This window comes from Fistularia commersonii, chromosome 14 (assembly GCF_037954325.1).
Source record: "Fistularia commersonii isolate RoL2024-O1a breed Wild chromosome 14, RoL_Fcom_v1.0, whole genome shotgun sequence".
NCBI classification, from domain to species: Eukaryota; Metazoa; Chordata; class Actinopteri; order Syngnathiformes; family Fistulariidae; genus Fistularia; species Fistularia commersonii.
Window position 1 is genome coordinate 8,024,679 of NC_141297.1, and position 20,040 is coordinate 8,044,718.

General features: G+C 40.6%; 1 protein-coding gene across 4 annotated transcripts in view; it reads left to right on the plus strand.

Moving 5' to 3' along the window:
- The window catches only part of src (SRC proto-oncogene, non-receptor tyrosine kinase), a 34,347-nt gene that overhangs the window by 670 nt on the left and 13,637 nt on the right, over window positions 1–20,040 (plus strand). For all 4 annotated transcript variants that reach the window (XM_086158920.1, XM_086158922.1, XM_086158921.1 and 1 more), the window contains exons 2-3: window positions 18,923–19,186; window positions 19,367–19,466. In XM_086158920.1, coding sequence (XP_086015046.1) covers window positions 18,931–19,186; window positions 19,367–19,466 — 356 coding nt within the window. In that variant the 5' untranslated portion in view covers window positions 18,923–18,930. The remainder of the gene's footprint in view (window positions 1–18,922; window positions 19,187–19,366; window positions 19,467–20,040) is intronic.

The window sequence follows — 20,040 nt, forward strand, 5'->3', positions numbered from 1 at the left end:
TCCAGGGGCGTCCTAGACATATTATAAGATGTTTTTTTATTCTAATTGTAATGTGATTTCTTGCATCTTTTTTTCCCCCCACATGGCTAGTTTCACTTGCATTTTTGTCATTTCTTGGTTTGAATTTCTGGCCTCAGACGTGAAAAACATGATTGAAATGTGTTTTTAGTCATGAAACATTTCATCAAAGAACTAGTTTTAAAATGTTTGAACAGTTAAAATGAACAAAACCTTGGGACGTGACTTTATTTCAAATGGTATCCCGAAAGACGTCTAATCTTACACAAATATATTTGAATATATTTCACTTCCTGTCACTGAAACTACCTGACCTTGTCTGTACTGAGCATGGTAACCACTGTCTGTGTGTGTGTGTGTGTGTGTGTGTGTGTGTGTGTGTGAGAGTTAAGTCTTTTGTCATTCAACGGGGAAATTAAAAACCAGTTTTTTTAGTATCTCAATCAGACAGACTGTTAAATATCAGTTGGTGGTGACACACACACACACACACACACACACACACACACACACACACACACGGAAGCTACACCAACATGTGCTACTCTACATTTTTAGGTGTACGTGATAAAGTTTTAGACTGAAGTCAGTTAATGAATGAACCATCAGCGGAGCCGGTAGGTCTGTTGATCAGAAGGTTGTCGGTTCGATTCCCGCGCCCTCCCGTCTGTGTGCCATGTTGGCCTCGGGCAACATACCGAACCCACCGGTTGCCCCTGACGGCTAGCTCGGCAACTTGCATGGCAACAGAGTGTGAACGGGTGGAAACTCCGTCGTGATCGGTATTTCATCCGATGATTTTGTCACGTGGATCTTCCTAGGTGGAAACCGTGTTGGTCAGATGTTGATGTGTTGTTGTTCGTGGACGCCTGATCCCAGTGTTGAAATCGGGTCGTGTTTTAGTTGTTAGGCAAACCTAAAATACAGAATCCACCTCAATGTCTAGGCAACCAAAGTCCAAAGATGTTATGTTTTTTTCCAGATGAAGCAGTGGACTATTCATCCACACCCGGGCTTCGGCCATCTTAAAATTGAAAGGCAATTTTTTTTTTTTTGGATCATCTATTTTTGATCTACCTTTTTCAATGTTTTTATCTCAGCTCCTAAAAAAAGGACAATAAAAAAAAACAGTGATTTTTGGTGTATTTTTTCCCTGGAATATCAGGCGGAAATCAAACATGACGAACTCAGGCTAAAGGCTCTATTAAATCCAAAAATACCAAAAATAAAACTTATTTTCCTTATTAAATCTGTGCTGATTTTTTTTATTCATTTTTTTTTTTTTTTATAATTTCTTTCTGCTAACCATTTCTTGACCCTTTTCCCTTCAAATTTTTGCCCCTTTTAATGCCTTTTTTTTTAAACTTTTTTTACGATTTGTTTGCTGCTGAGTTTTTTCAGTTTTCTGTTAATTTCTAATTCATATCAAAACGATTTCTTCCTGCTTTCTGGGTCATTTTTCAGTCAGTTTCGAAGTGCTGTGACCCGCCCTCCCACCTCCCGCCTCCTGACCTGCCCTCAAACATCAGAACTCCCAGCTTGTGTTCTTTCCGTTTCAATAATCCGGCCCTGAAATGTTTCACGCGAGTGACAATCTTTTTAATTAAAAGTGAAATTATGGCAACGTCAGGTCAGTCGTGCGTCGGACTAATCCCACACAGATTTTTGCTGTGTGTGTATGCATGCGTGCGCATCTGTGTGTGTGTGTGTGTGTGTGTGTATTATTTTGAAGGCATTAGATTTATTTATTTTTTCTAGACTTTTGGCAGCAGGGAAGTAAAAAACATTATGATTCATTATATTATTTCCTGTGGATTCCATGTCCTTAAACACGCCAGCGGTCAGTTACCAGGTCAACAGGCAACATGCATGTTGCAACGCTTTTCTTTATTTAACTTTTATAATATCAGGAAGTCCCACTGAAATACGAAATCTCTTTTGTGAGGGACACCCGGCCAAGATAGTTACCATGTAAAAATGACAGAAAACACACACAATTATTACATAAAAATTCCTCTTTCGCTGTATTCTTTAGAATCTTCTTAAAATCAGAAATGAAAATTGTCATTTTTTGGGGGGGATGTTATTCCATGACCATTGGGCACCATAGGAAAATGCTGCTTTGCCAAATTCTGTCAAAGCTCATGGGAACGTTGAAGAGCAACTACTTGGAGTGTGTGTGTGTGTGAGATGGAGTTCGACTGTCACGGCTTGTTGGCAGTGATTGTTCAAGAAAAAGATTTTCTGGTTAGCATCATTCCGATGTCATTTTTTTTTTTTTTCTCAAGGTAATTCGATTTTAATCTAATTTATCTATTGCTATTTTGGGGGGAAATTTCATTCAGTTTTTTGTTTGGTATTTCCTTCTCATATCATTCCCGTGTGTGTTAGCGTGTTGGGCGCAGGGTGCTAGTTTGTGTGTGGCTTGTCACACATTATCAGTTTCACGCTTCGCAACCAGCCACCTCCACCTGGGCGTCGGCGAGGCTGCGCTGCGGCTCCTGAGTGGCAGGTCGAGAAATGGCCTCCGGGATCTAAAGCTCCTTGGAATCCCATGAATGCCTGCAGTGAAAAGCCCTGGATGTTCCTGTCGGCTCCGGCGAGATGCTGGAAAGTGGCTCTCGAGTTTGAAATTCCTGCTAATTGGCAACGTGGCTCCTTTGTGTGAACCCCCGACACCCCCACCCCACCCCAAGCTCTGGGATCTGTATGTCAGGGTGAGACCCTGCCATCAATGAGTCGCTTGTTTCCGTGACGATCCAGAGAATCGAGACAGGTCGCGTCCTAAGAGGCGGGAGGGGTATGTTGAGTGCTGAGACCCCCCCCTAAGCCCACCACCACCCACATACACTTACCCAGAGGCATGAAGATTTGCAAGAAATTCACTAAAAGATTGTAAATTAACTCAAACTTCTGAAAGTACAAAAGAAGTAAAGTTAAAAAAAAAACAACTGAGAAATTTGCAGGAGAGTATTGTTTTTTAAGCTGTAAAATATCAGCCTAAATATTAAACAATCATACAAAAAACAATCATTTAAAGAAAAAAAAAAAAATCCTGTTAGCAGAAAAAATAGCAGGAATAAACTTTCAGAAAAATTTGCAAGTAGTTGTGTTTTAAGAAAAGAAATAATTATAAATCAGCGCCAAATCCCTTAGCTGTAAAATATCAGCCTAAATATTAAACAATCATACAAAAAACAATCATTAAAAAAAAAAAAAAAAGATAATCCTGTTAGCAGAAAAAATAGCAGGAATAAACTTTCAGAAAAATTTGCAAGTAGTTGTGTTTTAAAAAAAGAAAATAATTATAAATCAGCGCCAAATCCCTTAAATGACCAGAAATCCCCTGAAAACCAGCCTGACATTAAAATCAGAAAGATCCCTCCCATTTAAGATGCGTGTATTCTCCCTTGGGTGTTTCTGCGCTGAAGCCAACACACACACACACACAGACACACACACACATTCACACACTCTGCCGGCGTCCGTCATCTGACGCAGCCCGTGTCCCACTTTCAGGCAAATAAGGATTAATTGGCGCCGAGCGCCGGCGACATATTGTAGTTGTTCTTGATACGGTAACGACGGCACGAAGACCAAAGGGCCCCGACAATGAAAGGTCACGCGATCGTCTGCGACAAAACCCGACGTCCGCCCCGGGTTTGTCGGCGAACATGATTAGACGGAGGGAGTGTGGCTAGACAGGAGATGGTGGGGGCGCGATGGCCTCCTCCTGACAAAGATCTGTAAATTTTTGATGAGACTGAAACTAAACTTCTGTTTCCCCGGCCCATATTTCTGCTAATTATTGCCCGGCTGCGTTGGAGGACATACGGTTGGGCATGGAAACGCCGGCGCCACCTGTTCGGCTTTGCGTCGCTGTCCTAGTTTTCTCTTGAACCCCCTTTTTTTTCCTCTAATACCTGGCTGAAAGAACTGGAAGTGGGACGAGGATAAATTTGATTCCAACTTTTAAGATTAATAAATCATGAATGTCTTGACGTAGCGTCGCTTAACATCGGCTGCAAGTTCCATTTCAATATTTTTTTTCCTGTTTTTCCAGAAAAAATGATATTGCCTGTATTTTTTATTCATATAGATAATTTTGGGGTCTTTTGTTATTTGTATATAATCATTTTTACACTTTCCTGGAGGCATTTTTTGATTTCTCATTGATTTTTTTTTTCATAATTTTTTGCATAATTTTTGAAAAAAAAAAAAAAAAAAAAGATTTTAGGATATCATTTCTCTCATGGATGAATTCGGTGAATTAAAAAAGGAAAAATGCATTTACCGAACTTGGGTCCAAAACAGACCCCGACACGAGGGGACAAACCGACAACTGTTGAGCTTGCAGAGCAGAGTATCGTCGGCGTAAAACTGAATCCACAAAGCAGCCCATTGCCTTCTTCGCGCCGCTGAATGGTGAATTTTGATGGTCCGAAACATATAAACAGAGGATGACTTGTATCCTCCGGGGACCCCTGGCCACTTCCTGCCCCCCCCCCACCCGTCCTCTGGGGCCGAGCCAATGTGACCCGGGCCCAGGCGTCCCCTCCATCAATAATCCAGCCAGTGTTGTCCTCTGAGGGGACGCCCTCGCTCTCACAGTTTCGTTCCCATCGCTCTGTCCTCGCTCCTTGTGGCCTTAAGAAAGATACTACTGTGTGTGTAGATGTGACGTGTGTGTGTGTGTGTCTGTGTGTGTGTGTTTGTTTGTGTCTTTGTGGGGTCGCAGCTGTGCAGGGCCCGGCCCGGGAGGAAGAGGAGGAGAACACGTTCCAGCTCTCAGAACCGCGCAGATCATGATCGGCTGTGTCAGAATCGACCTTTCAGCCTGAGCAGATCTTATAATCTGAGATAAGAGGACCAGACTCTGTTTTTGTGCGTGTGTGTGTGTGTGTGTGGAATTTTCCAGAAAGCCAAAATATGCGTTAATGGATGTCTGACGCACAATGATCCCTTCACTGAGTCGCACAAGGATTTAGAAAAAGCAAATCCTCAAACTTGCTGTGACTCACGGCGATACGAACGACACTGTGTACGTTGGCCGTCTTTTGTCCGGGCACTTCCTGTCGATCGATTTCTGAGTGACCTAATATCAGTCTGTCATCAATCAATACCTGAAGTTTAAGATTTGGCCAGCTTGTTCTAAGATCTCAGCTAGTTGTCATGTTGCTCAGACGTTCTGATGTGGCCATTGGACAATGGACAGTTGTTTGAAGTTGGAGTTCAACACTGAACCGCTTTTCAACTTGACAACTCTCGCTCCCTCACTTGTAAAATTGACATTTATGTATCTTACTTGACATTTTGGATTTTAACTTGACTTCTCTGTGCTGTTAGCTTGAAGTCTTTCCAGGATGCATGTTACGTCTCCATGATTCTTCACTCATTGTTCTGTTTGACATTTACTGGACATGTAACGCTAACTTGACAACTCCATGATGCTAACTCAACATTTCGGTGATGTTAACTTCATGTCTCCATGATGTTGACTTGACATTTCTATAACGTTAACTTGACATCTCTGTGACGTTAACTTGACTTCTATGTACTGTTAACTTGTACCTGGTGCCTTCATGATGTTCACTAATAGTTCTATTTGATATTTACTTGATATTTCTCTAAAGCTAACTTGACAACTTCGTGATGTCAGCATTCCGTGGTGTTAACTTGACAACTTCATGATGCTAACTTGACATTTCTGTGACATTAACTTGACATGTTTTAGATTTTGCTTGGACAACTTTATAATGTCACCTTGACATTATGAAGTTGTCTCTTCTCAGTATGAGTCTGGTGTCGCCTTGATAGTTCCGTAAAGTTAAGTCGACAACTCTGTAAAGCTAAGTTGACACCCCTGTAAAGCTAAGTTGACAACTCTGTAAAGCTAAATTGACAACTCTGTAAAGCTAGCCTGGCAACTCCGTGATGTTAACTTGACAACTCAGTGACGTTAACTTGACAACCCCGTGACGTTAACTTGACAACCCCGTGACGTTAACTTGACAACCCCGTGACGTTAACTTGACAACCCCGTGACGTTAACTTGACAACCCCGTGACGTTAACTTGACAATTCAGTGACGTTAGCTTGACAACTCTGTGACGTTAACTTGACATTTATGCTGTCAACTTCATGTTTCCATCATGTTTACTTGACATTTCTGTCATTTTAACTTGACATGTTCGGGATTTTATTTGACAACTCCATGATGCCACTTTGACATCTTTTTGACCCTAACTTGACGTCTCTGCGATTTTTGATGGGCATCTGCCCAATTTCCACGCAAAAATCTGTCTAACATTCACTTGAGGTTTACGTCAAGCTAACTTGATATTCCTGCGATGTAAATTCAGCTAAGATATGAGATATATCTGTCTCATGATTAATTCAACTTGACATCTACATGACATTAACTGGACGTCATCACAATGCTAACTTGAAGGTATAAATAACATCTTTGCAATGTTAACTTGACTGAATGGACGTCTCTTTTCTCCGATCCTAAATTGACGCCTCTTCAATGCTAACTTGACAACGTTGCTTTAGCATTTACTTGACAACATCCCATATATGAAGAGAGCGTGATGTTTCCTGATAAAGTCGCCTCTTGTTGACGTGGATGAAGCTCTGTTTTTTTTTTTTTTTTGGCGGGTCCGTGACATCACTTTACCTCCAAGCACCCTGTCGTAAATTTCTCACCGGTGAAGGTGGAACTTCCACCTCACTGCTCGCCCCTCCCGACGGCTCTCCCGCTCACGGGCTTCGCCACCCTGCTGAGCCACATTTGAATATTGAAATGGCGGCCCTCTGAACAAAGGGCTGGTTTGAGAGCCATGGAGGAAATCGCGGTGGCGGCGGGCCGCGCCCTCCAATCTGCTATGGAAATGTCGTGGCGGGTAGCGGTTATGTTTTGATGATCAAGCGTGACATGGACTCATTTTGAAATTTTAATAACAATCTCTGAGGGGTGTGTGGGACAGTGGGAAGGGGGAGGTGGTTTAGGGGGACGGAGGTGGGTCGTGGATCCCTTCTGATGGCCTTATTTGTTTATTAGCGAGGAAGCACCACCGCGATAATGGCGCGCCGAATGGATATTTTTCTATTCTAAATTCATATTTGCACATTTAACCAGGAGAGGAGTGGCAGAAATTCACAGGATATGTTAATTCCTGAATATTAAAGAGATTATTATTACAATGAAATCAATTAAAATCAAGCAATACATTGAATAGAAATTTGGATAAAATATCAAAAAGATCACTTTTTTTTAAATTCAAAAAATATGACTAATAAAAGCAAGATAAGATAAGATAAGAACAACTTTTTTTATCCCGAAGGAAATTGTTGTGCCAGAGTTTCAAGCAAAAACATAACAATAATAGATAATAGTAGGAAGGAGGGAGACAAAGAAATACAATAAAATATAAATTGTCAAGGTTAAGGCTATCAAGTGTTTTAAGGTCTTAAATACAAAGATTTGAAGATTCCCTGCGGAATATCAAGCGCTTAAAATTAAAATCACAATCAACAAGAAATATGGTCGAAATGTAAGAAAATATACAATTGCATGAAATTTAGGAACAAATGACATTGAGATTAGCAAAAAAAAAAAAAAAAAAAGCTAAATGGAAGTTGTAGTTCACATTGAAATCTGTAAATAAAGTCTAGGCGGGACGGAGGGGCAGAGGCCGCAGGGCGACCTTCTTTTGCATTCTCGTCCTCGCGTGCCGTGATTCAACGTGGCCGCCGAGCGTTAGCGTCGCGCCTCTTCCCACCGCCGCCTGCCAGGCGGATAGGGGAATGTGGGCGGGGCCTTCAGGATTTGGGATTTGGGGGGGGAGGCGTCCACGCCGGACGCCGTTCGTACCTGCTCCCCGCCGACATTCCTGCCGGGGGCTGCCGGAGCAGGAGAGCCGCTGAAACTCGCCTTCGTCCTTCGCTCCGCATTCCTCAATCATGAGTGGCTTCATAGTCTCTGCTGCTGCAACAGCCCTGGGAATGTCGCAAACACACACACACACACCTGGCTCAGATCTGAACATGTTGACATAGTTGAGTTTAGCTGTCGTTACAAACTGCAATCCGGTGCTTCCTCTGTCTTACGACTCGCGATCGAAAGTTTCCCCACAAAAGATCTGGAAAGAAATCCGGATGGTTGTCTTAGAGATCTAGAAAAAGACAAATCTGCAGGGACTCATGAACACAAACAAATGAAAAAGCTATCTTTTACATCGGAGTAACCGATGGTCGAATTGCCTAATAAAAGCATCCATAGATTAATTCGATTATTGTTTTTTTTCAAGATTTTTGATGAAAAGCGCGAGTAGATCGCATGGAGATTAAGACTAGAAGCTCATTTGCATCAGAAAGAGAGAGAAAGAAAAACGAGAACTCACCTGATAACTATCAACCTGGGAATGTCCTAATGCCTGTCTGCGAATGTGTATGTGTGTGCACGTGCAGGCACGCACATGCATGCCTCGCTCATATCTGAACACGTTGACATCGCTGAGTTTCGTGTCGTTACGAGATGAGAACCGAGGTTTTTCCTCTTTCACCTCACCAGAAAAAAACAGATTCTAGAAATTGTAAAACACCCGGAAATAAAAAAAAAAAAATGAATACAATCAAAAATAAGTAGCTGAAAATACAATAATGCAAAGATTGAAGTTGAGAAAATGAACTTAAAAATTAATATAAAAGTGTCAGTGTCTTGCCCAAGGACTCTTCCGTATGCGGGCAGGTGGTTCGATTGCTCTAACTTAGCCAGTCACCCCATCATATACATTTCAAATGCAATAAATAATAAAAATAGACAAGAAATAAACAAGAAAATTCCTGATTGATCAGCAAAAATGCATTTTTCAACAAATGGTTTGAAAGAAGTTAGACAGAGGGACACATGAAAATAAGTGACGCAGACCCAAAAAATATCAGGAAGAAAATAGCAAGAACTTGTGAAAGTGCGCACACACACACACACACACACACACACACACACAGTGCGGACCGCATCGACTCTGGAAGCAGAAAAGGGATGTTTTTCCTTCCTGACAGGAAGTGAAATCCTTTATTTCCAGTGTTTCTCTTGGAAAATCTCCTGAAAGGATTGGAAGGTGTGTGTGTGAGTGTGTGTGAGTGTGTGTGTGGGGAGATTTATTGGAGGTAGGAATTGTGGAGGAGGAGGGGAGCAGCAAGTGAAAGCCCTTGGGGATAATCCTCTTCTTCCTCCGTCCTGCTCCCCCTTCTGTCCTGTCATCGGCCATATTTGGATGCAGCGGCGTCACTTCCTGTGGGCAGTCGAGACTCCGCAGCTCTGAGACACTTTTATTTTTATTTTCTTGCATTTTTTTTTTTTTTTCAGATTCCTCAGTCCTTTTTTTCTGTTGATTTTTTTTTCTGTCAATAAATGTTTTGCTGATCTTTTTCGTTTTTTCTGCAATTTTTCTTTTTTTCTTTTTTTTTTTTTTTACATTTCAATTTCATGTTTTAAAACAAATTTCTTTTATTTTGGGCAGTTTCAATTTTGATTTCTTGATCATTTTATTTACCCTCTAATTTTTTTTTGTGGGATGGGGGGGTCATTTTATGAGGATTATATCTTCTGTCGATTCTCAGCTGATTTAAAAAAAAAATGTCACGTTCAACTAGAATTTCTACAATTTTCATTCCATATTTTCCTGAAATTTCAGTTTTTTTGTGTATTTTTTTCCGTAATATACCTGTTGTTCTCCCCTTATTATTGAATTAATTACTGAGTAATAACCCGCTGATTATACTCCAACCTCACACAGGTTTAAAAGTCACCGCTTAATCATTTCTGATGTTTCTGTGTGAAGTCGTTGGGCTACTTTTTGGTCCAATCAAATTGAAAGATGGGCGTAAAAAACACTCCCTGCTGTGATTTATCCGCTGTTTGGGGTGGAGGAATCAGAGGTCACACCCAATGTGTTATTCCCAATTGTGTGTGTGTGTGTGTGTGTGTCTGTTTGTGTGTGTGTGTGTGTGTGTGTGTGTGTGTGTGTGTGTGTGTGCAGACCGGGGTTGAGGAAGGGTTATTAGGTAACTTACCTGCGTAACCGCTCTTCCATGTGGATGCTGTTGTGTCGTAATTGAAATTTTGACATGTTAATTTTCCATGACAACCGGGGAGGGGCTATGTTTTTTTTGCCGTTGTTTATATGCGGTGCGTTCACAGTTACAGGACAAATGGGAGCTGCTGAAGTGTTGGAACACACCTGCAGTTACATAAAAACTACATGCTGCTTTTTTTTCCTGAATGAAACATGTCAAGTTTTTTTTGTCTTGTTTATTTGATTTTTTTTATTTTTTTTTTATCAATTTTATTGATTCCTTCTGAAAATGTCCCCACTGTAAAAAAAAAAAAAGGTATGAGTAATTGACTGAATTAAAATATGAAATTAAAAATATAATAAAATTAACTAAAAAAAAATATAAAAATATATCTTTTTCTTCTCCTTTCGGCTTTTCCCTTCAGGGGTCGCTACAGGGAATCAACCATCTAACCCTCTTCTCTGTATCGTCCTCTCACACCAACTACCTTCATGTCCTCTCTCACTACGTCCATAAATCTTCATCTTTGCAACCTCTGCCTCCTGTCTTTTCGTCCTTGTTCCTGTTTCTAGTCCATACAGCATTGCTGGTCTCACCACTTATACACCTTTCCTTTCAGTAAATATTATCATCATTATATGTTATTATTTTTGTTATTTGTATTATAATTGGCAGCATTTGACAAAAAAGAATAACCAAAAAAAAAACCTCACTGAACTCTTGGCACTGGAGGACGGGCAGCCGACTGCTCATGGTTCATCCATGATGGCTTCATTGCAGAGATGAATTTCCCCACAAGGGATTAATAAAGGATAAATTCTAATTATAAATGATATTATAAAATAAATCTGTAAATATAAGGATATAAGGAAAATATAAGGAAATCGTATACAATTTGATTCTTTTTGAATATATCTCTAAAAATTAACCTGAAAAGCTAATCCTAATAAATTCACAAAGAGCAAGAAATAACCTTTTTTTGAATAAGTATATTTATTTTTAAAAACTATAAAAAATGTTGGAATATAGAATATATGAATGTGGCAAAAAAATCCACCCTAAAAGATAAAAAAAAAAAAAAACAGTTTTCTGTAAGAAAATCAGCATTATATTAAAATTTGGCAAAAAGTAGCCAAAAATAAATCAGATCAACCAACAAGTTTCCCGTCATTGAAAAGTTTGGGATGAAGCACAATGACGATTTCACCAGTAAATATTCTGTATTTTCACTTTCTCTCATGTTTTCTTTTCTGTGTGTGTGTGTGTGTGTGTGTTGTGTGGTGTGCCCACTCGCGTCCCTCAGCTTCGGCCTGTAATAGGATCAGACTCGCTAAAACGCAGAACCACATGACCCGCGGGGGGGCAAGAGGAGGGCAGCTGGACGTCAAACCCTCCTCCTCCTCCTCCTCCTCTCCATGCTGGAGTTTTATTCGTCCAACATAACAAACAGTCCTGGCAGCGGCGGCAGGTTGAGGGATTTTCGGTGATCCCACTCCTAATCTGAGCAGGACGTACACCGGGAGGGTGGGGGGGGTCTGGGACGGCTTGCAGCAGCTGGCGAGGCCACGGTTGGAGGGGGGAGTGCAGACTAGAACACACTCTTTGGTTGAGTTAAAAAAACGGTGATCCCAAACTTGGACCAGCTCAGGAGGGGGTGCAGGCCTGATTTTTAGTTTGTTTCTTGCTGAATTTTAATGAATTTATTTTTTATTTTAATATTATTCCTTTTTCGGCTATACCTTTCATTTTAAATATTTAAGGAATTTTCTTCAGTTTTTTTTTTTTTTAGAAACATTTGAGGGTATTTTATCTTTTCATCTCATTTTTTAACATATTATTATTCATATGATTTTTTTTTTTTGGAGAATTTCACGATGTTACAATTTTTTTTTTTTTTTTTTTAAGGATAATTTTCCATATCATGTCCCACCTCAACATACATTTCTTCTTAGTCTTTCTCATTTTTTAAGGCACACATACACATTTCTTTCTTTTCCACTTTCAGGATGATTTTCTACATTGCCTCCTGTTACGCCACTTTGTTTTTCCAACCCGTTCGACGTCCCCCAGTTTTGATTTAAGGTCATTTCTGACTGATTTCTTTTTTTCTTCCTTCCCTCCCTCCTTTCTTTTTCGCCTTCCTCCTGATGACACGTGAACTCAGACCTCCATCGGAGTAACGCGCGGTTTCCCCTCAGCGCTCCGCTGTCTTGCATCTGTGCACTTTGTTGCTTTGTGGAATGCTTGGAATTGCATCCATGGCAACGGCTTCATGTGTGTGTGTGTGTGTGTGTGCGCTTGTATGTATAGCAGTAAATATTGACTTCAGCACCTTCTCAACCCAGTGTCTGCTTGCGACAGGATGGCAGTGGAAGGTGGGGGGGGTCGACACACACACACTTCATCCAGCAGGGCTCAGCAGAGTTGTGGCGTCAGTGTGTGTTTACTTTCAGACTCCAAACATGGAGGAGGGTTGTGTGTGTTGCCGAAATACCAGCAACAGCTCTTTGTTGTTTGTGTGTGTGTGTGTGTGTGTGTGTATAAAGGTGCCTAGAGAGGAATAAGAAAGGTGACTGACCTGTCACCATGGCGACAGCATATATTTGTAAAGATCTAAGAAAGATCAGTGGATCAAGAAGGTGACACCGGAGAAACAATCTGAGTATTTATATCATATTTATTAAATTAGACATAAGATGTAATCAAAAATATCATTGTGTTTGTTTTGTTTTTTCAGAATTGAATTTATTTCTGACCTTTTTCTGTTGTTTTTCAGACAGAAATATTTATTGAAATTCATGCAAAAATAATTTCCCACAGATTTTTTTTTTTTAGTTCTCGCTCATTTTTACTGATTTCTTAGATTTTTTTAAATAATTTTTAGAGTATCCAGTTAGTTTGTTACATTTTTTTTCATATTTTTCCCTTATTTTGTTAATTTTTAATCAGATTTTTTTTTCCTTTTTTTTCAACTTGTTCATTTATTAAACTTATTTTTCCCTTTTTATTTATATTTCCTTTTTAATCTGATTCTTTTTCTTACATTTTTGCTCATTTTTAGTTTTTTTTTCCTCTTTCTTTTTTTTTTTATTCTAAATTTTTTGCATCCAAAGGAAGAAACATTCCCAGCTTCCTGTTGAGGGGGGTCCCTGCAGTGGTGTGTTCTTTCTCAGGGCCCCAGATGGAATGAGATTAGGATGGATGTTGGTAATCTGGACGTTACAAGCGGCTGGATTATGCTACCGGCAGCGGCTGCTGACACAGGACTTCACCCACTCCCACTCCCACTCCTACTACTACCACCCCCATCTCTCACTGTGTAGTAATTACATAGAGAGTATTAGGATGCAGCAGGATGCGACCTCACAGTCGCACACACACACACACACACACACACACACACACACAAAGTCAGGTGTTTGGTCACCCATTTTTTTCTTTGTTTTTTTTTTTTTTAACAAACTTTGGCTTTTTGCTCTTGGCTCTTGGAGATGAAAAATCGCTTTTTTTTATTTTTTATTTTTATTTTTTTTTTTGAATGAGTGTTTTAATCCAAATTTAGGGGATCAGTTATTTTGGGTGATTTTTTTTTTTTTTTATTTATTTTATATGTTTTTATTCATAAAGTTTGAGTTTTCCCTTAATTTTGCACACATTTTTTAAGTGAGAAATTCATTCTCATTCTAGACTCCAGTCATTTAAGGGTTGATTAAGGGGAGGAAAAAAAAGATTGAGAAAAATAATGCCGTTTTTCTCTGTGATTTGTGGAGTATAGCAACTTAAATTTCCTAAAAATTTGCTAGAGAAATAAAATCACATCCTTCAACAAATCTTCACAGGCCTCCGAGCGACAGGGTAAGATCGGGTGTGGCGCTGGGATCCCTACCCGGCCTCACCTTTTTTTTTTTTTTTTTCTTTTCCGGTTGTTTTTTTTTTTCTCGGAGCATTGCGGGTCAGAGAGTCTAATCCTGCTTTTCTTTCCTGCATTGTTTCTGCACAGGGCCCTTCGCTCTGCGTCTTTACGCCAACAAACGTGTCGTTTGTGATACGCTTGTACAATGTCGGCGGCGGGCTGGTGAAGGGGGGGGGGATTATCATGAGGCTGCAGGCCAAACACAACAAGCTGCAGGTTTTACGTGTCCACACACACACACACACACACACTGGAAAACACTGCTGTTAATATCCTGTCTTAACAATTTTTAGGGGGATTTTCTGGCAACGCTGATTCTGACACAGCATCGCCTCCGTTTTTTACCAATTGATTTCGTTCCTATTGTTGTTCTTCAACCAAAATGTTCGCGATCCAAAACAAATGTTCCCATGAGAGACAATGGAAGGATTCTGTTCCGAAAGTGCCAAAATAAAAGCTTTTTTTTTTTTTTTTTTTTTTTTAAGGGTTTTTAAAGTCCTGTGCTCAGGATAGCATGGAAAAAGTATTTTCTATGCTGATGACTCATCTTCATATCCATGAACGTCAGCTCCCTTTGTCTCCTTTGTCCCTCAGGAAGGAACAGAGAAGTGATCTAGCAGTATCGTTCAAACACCGACGCCTTGTTCACATTACGATCTCTTTCACCTGTCTTGGTTTGAATCTTAAAATCAAAGCACTAAAAATTAGTGAGCACTAAGTTCAGTGGGTTGTCCATAAAAGGGATGCTGCAGTAAGACTGATGTGTGTCAGCTACCGCTTGTTAGCAGTTAGCTCATTTGCGAGCTAAAGATTTGTTGGCTTTTTTTTTTTACACACCTGGTCAATTTTTTCCTTTTTTTTTTTCTCCTTGATTTTTTAAATTCATATTCATATTTCATTTTCTTATTTATTTAATTGATTGCATTGGTTGCATTCTTGCAACAATTTCCTACAAATGATTTTTGTATTATTTCTCACTCTCCATCTCATCTAACGCTCTTTGTCATTTTTGGACATGTTATTTATCATTTTTAGTCTTCACAGAAATTATATGATACCCTGCTATATTTTGGACAAAGTTTATATTTATTTATAATATATATAATATATATATATGTCATATATAAATATATATGATGTATATATATATGTGTGTGTGTGTGTGTGTGTGTATATATATATATATATATATATATATATATATATATATATATATATGTATGTGTGTGGTTTTTTTTTGTTTGTTTTTTTGGCAAAATTTCTCATGATGGAGCCGCTGCTGTCAGTTTCTCCTCCATATTGGGGCGGCGTCTGAATCCTTCCTTATTAAGGGGCTGCGTTCAAAACATCTGAGACGCGTTCAAATTTGATATTCGCCACCGTTTGATCCGTCTTGAGAGATGTAGAGGAGAAGCAGATGCCCGACTTTCATGATGGGGGGCGGGGGAATGGATGGATGGATGGATGGATGGATGGATGGATGGATGGATGGATGAAAAAATCCTGTTTTATTCTAATTCTACAAACGGTAGGGCAATGTTTGAATAACAGTTTTGGAGGAGGGTGAGCAGAGGCAAACAGCAGGCTGGTTTTCATTCACACCCCCTGGAGACAGAACTCATCCCCAGATCTTATGCATAATTAAGACGACCCCCCTCGCACCCGCACAGACCCCCACTCATCTGATCCCATCGCCCCCCCCCCCCCCCCCCCCCCCCCATGCCAGAGGGGGTTGCATGCTTCCGTGCCTCCCAGGTTCTTGCAGCGGAGCCTAGAATTTCGTTGTTATTTCTAGTTATTATTTCAAGAATTCCACCTTTTTCCTTTCTCCTTTTTTTTTTTTTTTTTCAATTTTAATTTTCAAGACATTTTACGTAAACAAAATAATTTCTCAACAGGAAAACCTTTTTTTTATGATTTTCTTTTACTTTTTTCAGATTTTTTTCAGGTCATTTGACATTTGTTTTCTTTGGGGTTTTTCAAAGAATGACCAAGGTTTTTTTTTTTCAAAAATTAAGACGAAAAGGCCTTTAATAAATCATGAGAAAATTGTGGGAAACCTTTTTCCTTTCTCCTTTTTTTTTTTTTTTTTTTCCAATTTTAATTTTCAAAACATTTTATGTAAACAATTTTGGTGTAATTTTTCAACAGGAAAGACTTTTTTTGATGATTTTCTTTTACTTTTTCCAGATTTTTTACAGCTCATTTGACATTTGATTTCTTTGGGGTTTTTCAAAGAATGACCAAGATTTTTTTTATTCGAACATTAAGATGAAAAGGCCTTTAAAAAATCAGGAGGAAATTGAGGGAAATTTTCATAAAATATTTGTAATTATTTAAACTTCATGAGGAATTTCTGAATTCAAGAAAATTTCTTTCAAAAAATCCTTTCTATCCTGAAAGAATTCATTTCATCCTCTGAACATCCATCAATCACCACGCCTGCAGAGTATTGTATTATTCAGGCTCCATCCCAGTCATGTCGCCATGGCGACGTACAGTAATTGACGTAAGATTTACGTGGATCGGCCATGGCCATGTCATGTGACCCGAGATAACGGACGCCGGCAGCCACTGCAGGGTTAACCCTCAAGACACCAGACTCAGACACACAAAGAGCCGCCGGCTACGTGTGCGTGTGTGTGTGTGTGTGTGTGTGTGTGTGTGCACATGCATCCTTGTGTGCATGTCTGTGTGTGTGTGTCACCGCTGCACTATGTGTGACACGGCTCCGCTAATGCAGACACACCCTTAAGGTTGTGAAGTGGGGGGTGGTGGCATCAACCATTCATGTTTTTCATATTTTCTGACAGAATTTTTTTTATACATTTTTTATACGTATGTATGTATGTATGTGTGTGTGTGTGTATATATGTATAAATATATGTACCCACACATATGTGTATCTGTGTGTGTATGAATAGTAATTTATTGGTTGTTGAATGTTTCAAACTAACATATTCTCTTGATTTTACAATATTTATTAATTCAGAAATGCACGTCTCTTGTTTTAAAAATATGAGGATGACAAGAAATCTCTGGAGGGTGGTTGGGGGGGGGGGGATTTTGGGTGTGGGCGAAGAGAACCCAGTAACCTGTATGTTCAGTCAACTGTGTTGTCTTTGTGCGACACATTTGCATGTCTCTGTCATTGGTTTTGTGCGTCTGTCAGTAGTTGAATGTTTGTGTGTGTCTGTTTCTTTGTCGGCGTGCGTCTTCAGGTGTCTGCTAGCTTTTGCCGGTTCTCGAGTGCATTTGTGTGTGCGTGTGTGTCTGTCCGTTGGTGTCAGTGGTTGTGTGTATTTTCATCTCAGTGGTAGTAGTATCGGTCCGTCAATCAGTTGTTGTCAGTAGGATGTGTTTGTGTGTCTGTGTCAGTAGTTGTGTGTGTGCCTGTGTGTCAGTTGTTGTAAGTGGTTGCATGTCTATCAGCTGCTTTTAGTGGTTGTATGAATTTGTGTATCCGAATCAGTGACAGTGCATGTGTATATGCATGTGCAGTTGTATGTGTGTCAGTGAAAGTGTGTATTTGTATGTGCATGTTTGGCAGTTGTTGCAAGAGGTTTGGTGTCTGTCAGATATTGGAAATGGTTGTATGATTTTGTGTGTGTGTAGCAGTGGTAGTGTGTGCGTGTGTGTGTGTGTGTGTATGTGCCTGTGTTTGCCAGTTTTTACAAGTGGTTGTGTGTCTTTCAGCTGTTGTCAGTGATTGTATATGTTCGTGTATCCGTGTGTGTGTGCGTGTGTGTGTGTGTGTGAATCCATCCGTCCCACTGGACAGTAAATCCAGGACGAGAGGTCAGATAATCCCCTCACTGATATCAGGCCATGTTTGTAAATGAGGAAAGGGGGCTTCAGATTACAGCAGTGTAATCTGTAGTCTGTGCTGGTCCGAGCCCAGGATGAGCATCTGAGAGCGCCCTGCTCTCTGACCTGGCTCTCGACCCACCCGGCCGCCCCCCCCCCCCGGCCCGCACCCCCCTCGGTTCCCGCGCCTCCGGCCTCGGAGCGTTTTAAGTCAATTAGCCGTTGATGCGGGACCTCCTGCTGTTTCCTCGTCTCCATCGCAGCAAAACAATGTCGGGATTAGTGTAATCACGGCCTAATCTGTGATCTGAGCCTCTTCTATCGGCGGAGGTCAGGGGGGGAGGGGCAGCTCGGAAATACAGATTCCAAACTGTACCCAAGGACCGTCTTCGTCCTCGTCTTCATCCTCAACGTTTCCATTTGATGTTCCAAACAAACATGGTGAAAAATTAACTTCCTTCTTCATTGATATGTATTTTTCCAGAAATTGACACTTGTTTATTAGAAGACACTGAATTAAGGAAAATGCAAACTTAAAAAAAAGGAAAAAGAAAAAAAAAAAATCCAAACGATCCCAGTGGAGGGTAAAATGACCCTGACTTATTTGTCGTCATGGCAACTGAAAAAGAAAATATTTCAGCACCCACCAATATATAAATCTGGAGACCAACGGACGCTGGAACATGTCCCCATACTGTGTGCGTGTCTGTGTTTGTCTGTGTGTGTGTGTTTGTGTGTGTGCGCGCAGGCACGCATGCATGCGTGTGTGTGTGTGTGTGTGTGTCAGCATGCCACCATGAATCTCCTGCATGCGTTGACAGCAAGAAACGGCAGCTGCTTCGTGCATCCGGTGACACGACAAGCTTCTGGAAAGGGTTCAGACTTGTTCTCCCCAAACTGACCTCTGGGGGTGCAGAGTTGCAGAAATATCCCTCCAATTTTTTTTTTATTTCATTTTATTATTTCTCATTATTTAGTCCTCTCAGTCTTCCTTGACTATAGAAAGTTTTTGTAAATTTTCTGAGGGTGGAAGATATTTTTTACTTATTTTGAATTTTTTTTAAACCAATTTTTTTTTTTCTCTATGTCCATCACCCGCAGGCCTGAAGATGGGGGGATCCAAGAGTAAACCCAAGGATGCCGGCCAGCGAACCCGCAGCCTGGACACCACCCTCAGCTCTGGGGGAGGGGTCGGAGGTCACCACCTCAACGCCAGCCAACACACCCTGACGCCCAACCGCAGCTCCACGGTGGACGGAGGCCTCGCCGGCAGCCAGGCGCTGGGTAGCAGCAATGCAGAGCTAGCGCTTTTCGGGGGTGTCGACACCAACAGCGTGGCTTCACCCAACCGGATGACGCTCGCAGGTTCGGGACCCTCTCCATTCATTCCTCAGTCGGAATTTCCCGAGTGCAAGAAATGGTGTTTTTTCAAAAAAAATTTTTTTGTTTAAAAAAAAAAATGTTTTAAATTAGAAAATGCCAGGCGGTAAAAAAATTGCAAAAATCAATTTTTTTTTTTTTTTTTTTTTTTTTTTTGCGCCCCAGGAGGTGTTACCACCTTTGTGGCGCTGTACGACTACGAGTCGCGGACAGCTTCGGACCTTTCCTTCAGGAAGGGCGAACGCCTGCAGATCGTCAACAACACGTGAGGAAACGAACCAAACACACACACAGACACACCTTGTCGGTGTGATGATACCAATTAAGTAATTCAGCAGTGCTGTAAAAACGGTACAATTCTGGCGTTTACGTTTATAAATGGTCTAAACTAAATGAGAATCATGTAAAATTTGATTATGAACGTGTAAAACATACAGCTATGGTAAGTGGTAGAGTCAGGTGGAGGAAGTTCCTCACCGGCGGCGACAACAGAAGAGGGCAAACATGACTCGGGCATTGAGTGACGGAAGACTTCCTGTCTGAGCACAGGTGGAGGGTTGGGAGTGCACACACACACACACACACACCCACACACACACACTGGGAAACACGAGAGCGACTACTTTGGATACCTCCGAGATGCTTCCACACCAGTATGATTACGTGATAGCATCTATTAATGTGTAATAAACACCAGGTATGGGTTTATAAACTAAAAGCATTTGAAAATGAAAAGTTGAAGATTAAAATCTGACCCAGATTGAAAAAAAAAATAAAAATCATTAGTGAAAACAGAAAACAAAATGTATTTCAAAATTAGAGCTGAGAGACAGGTTCTC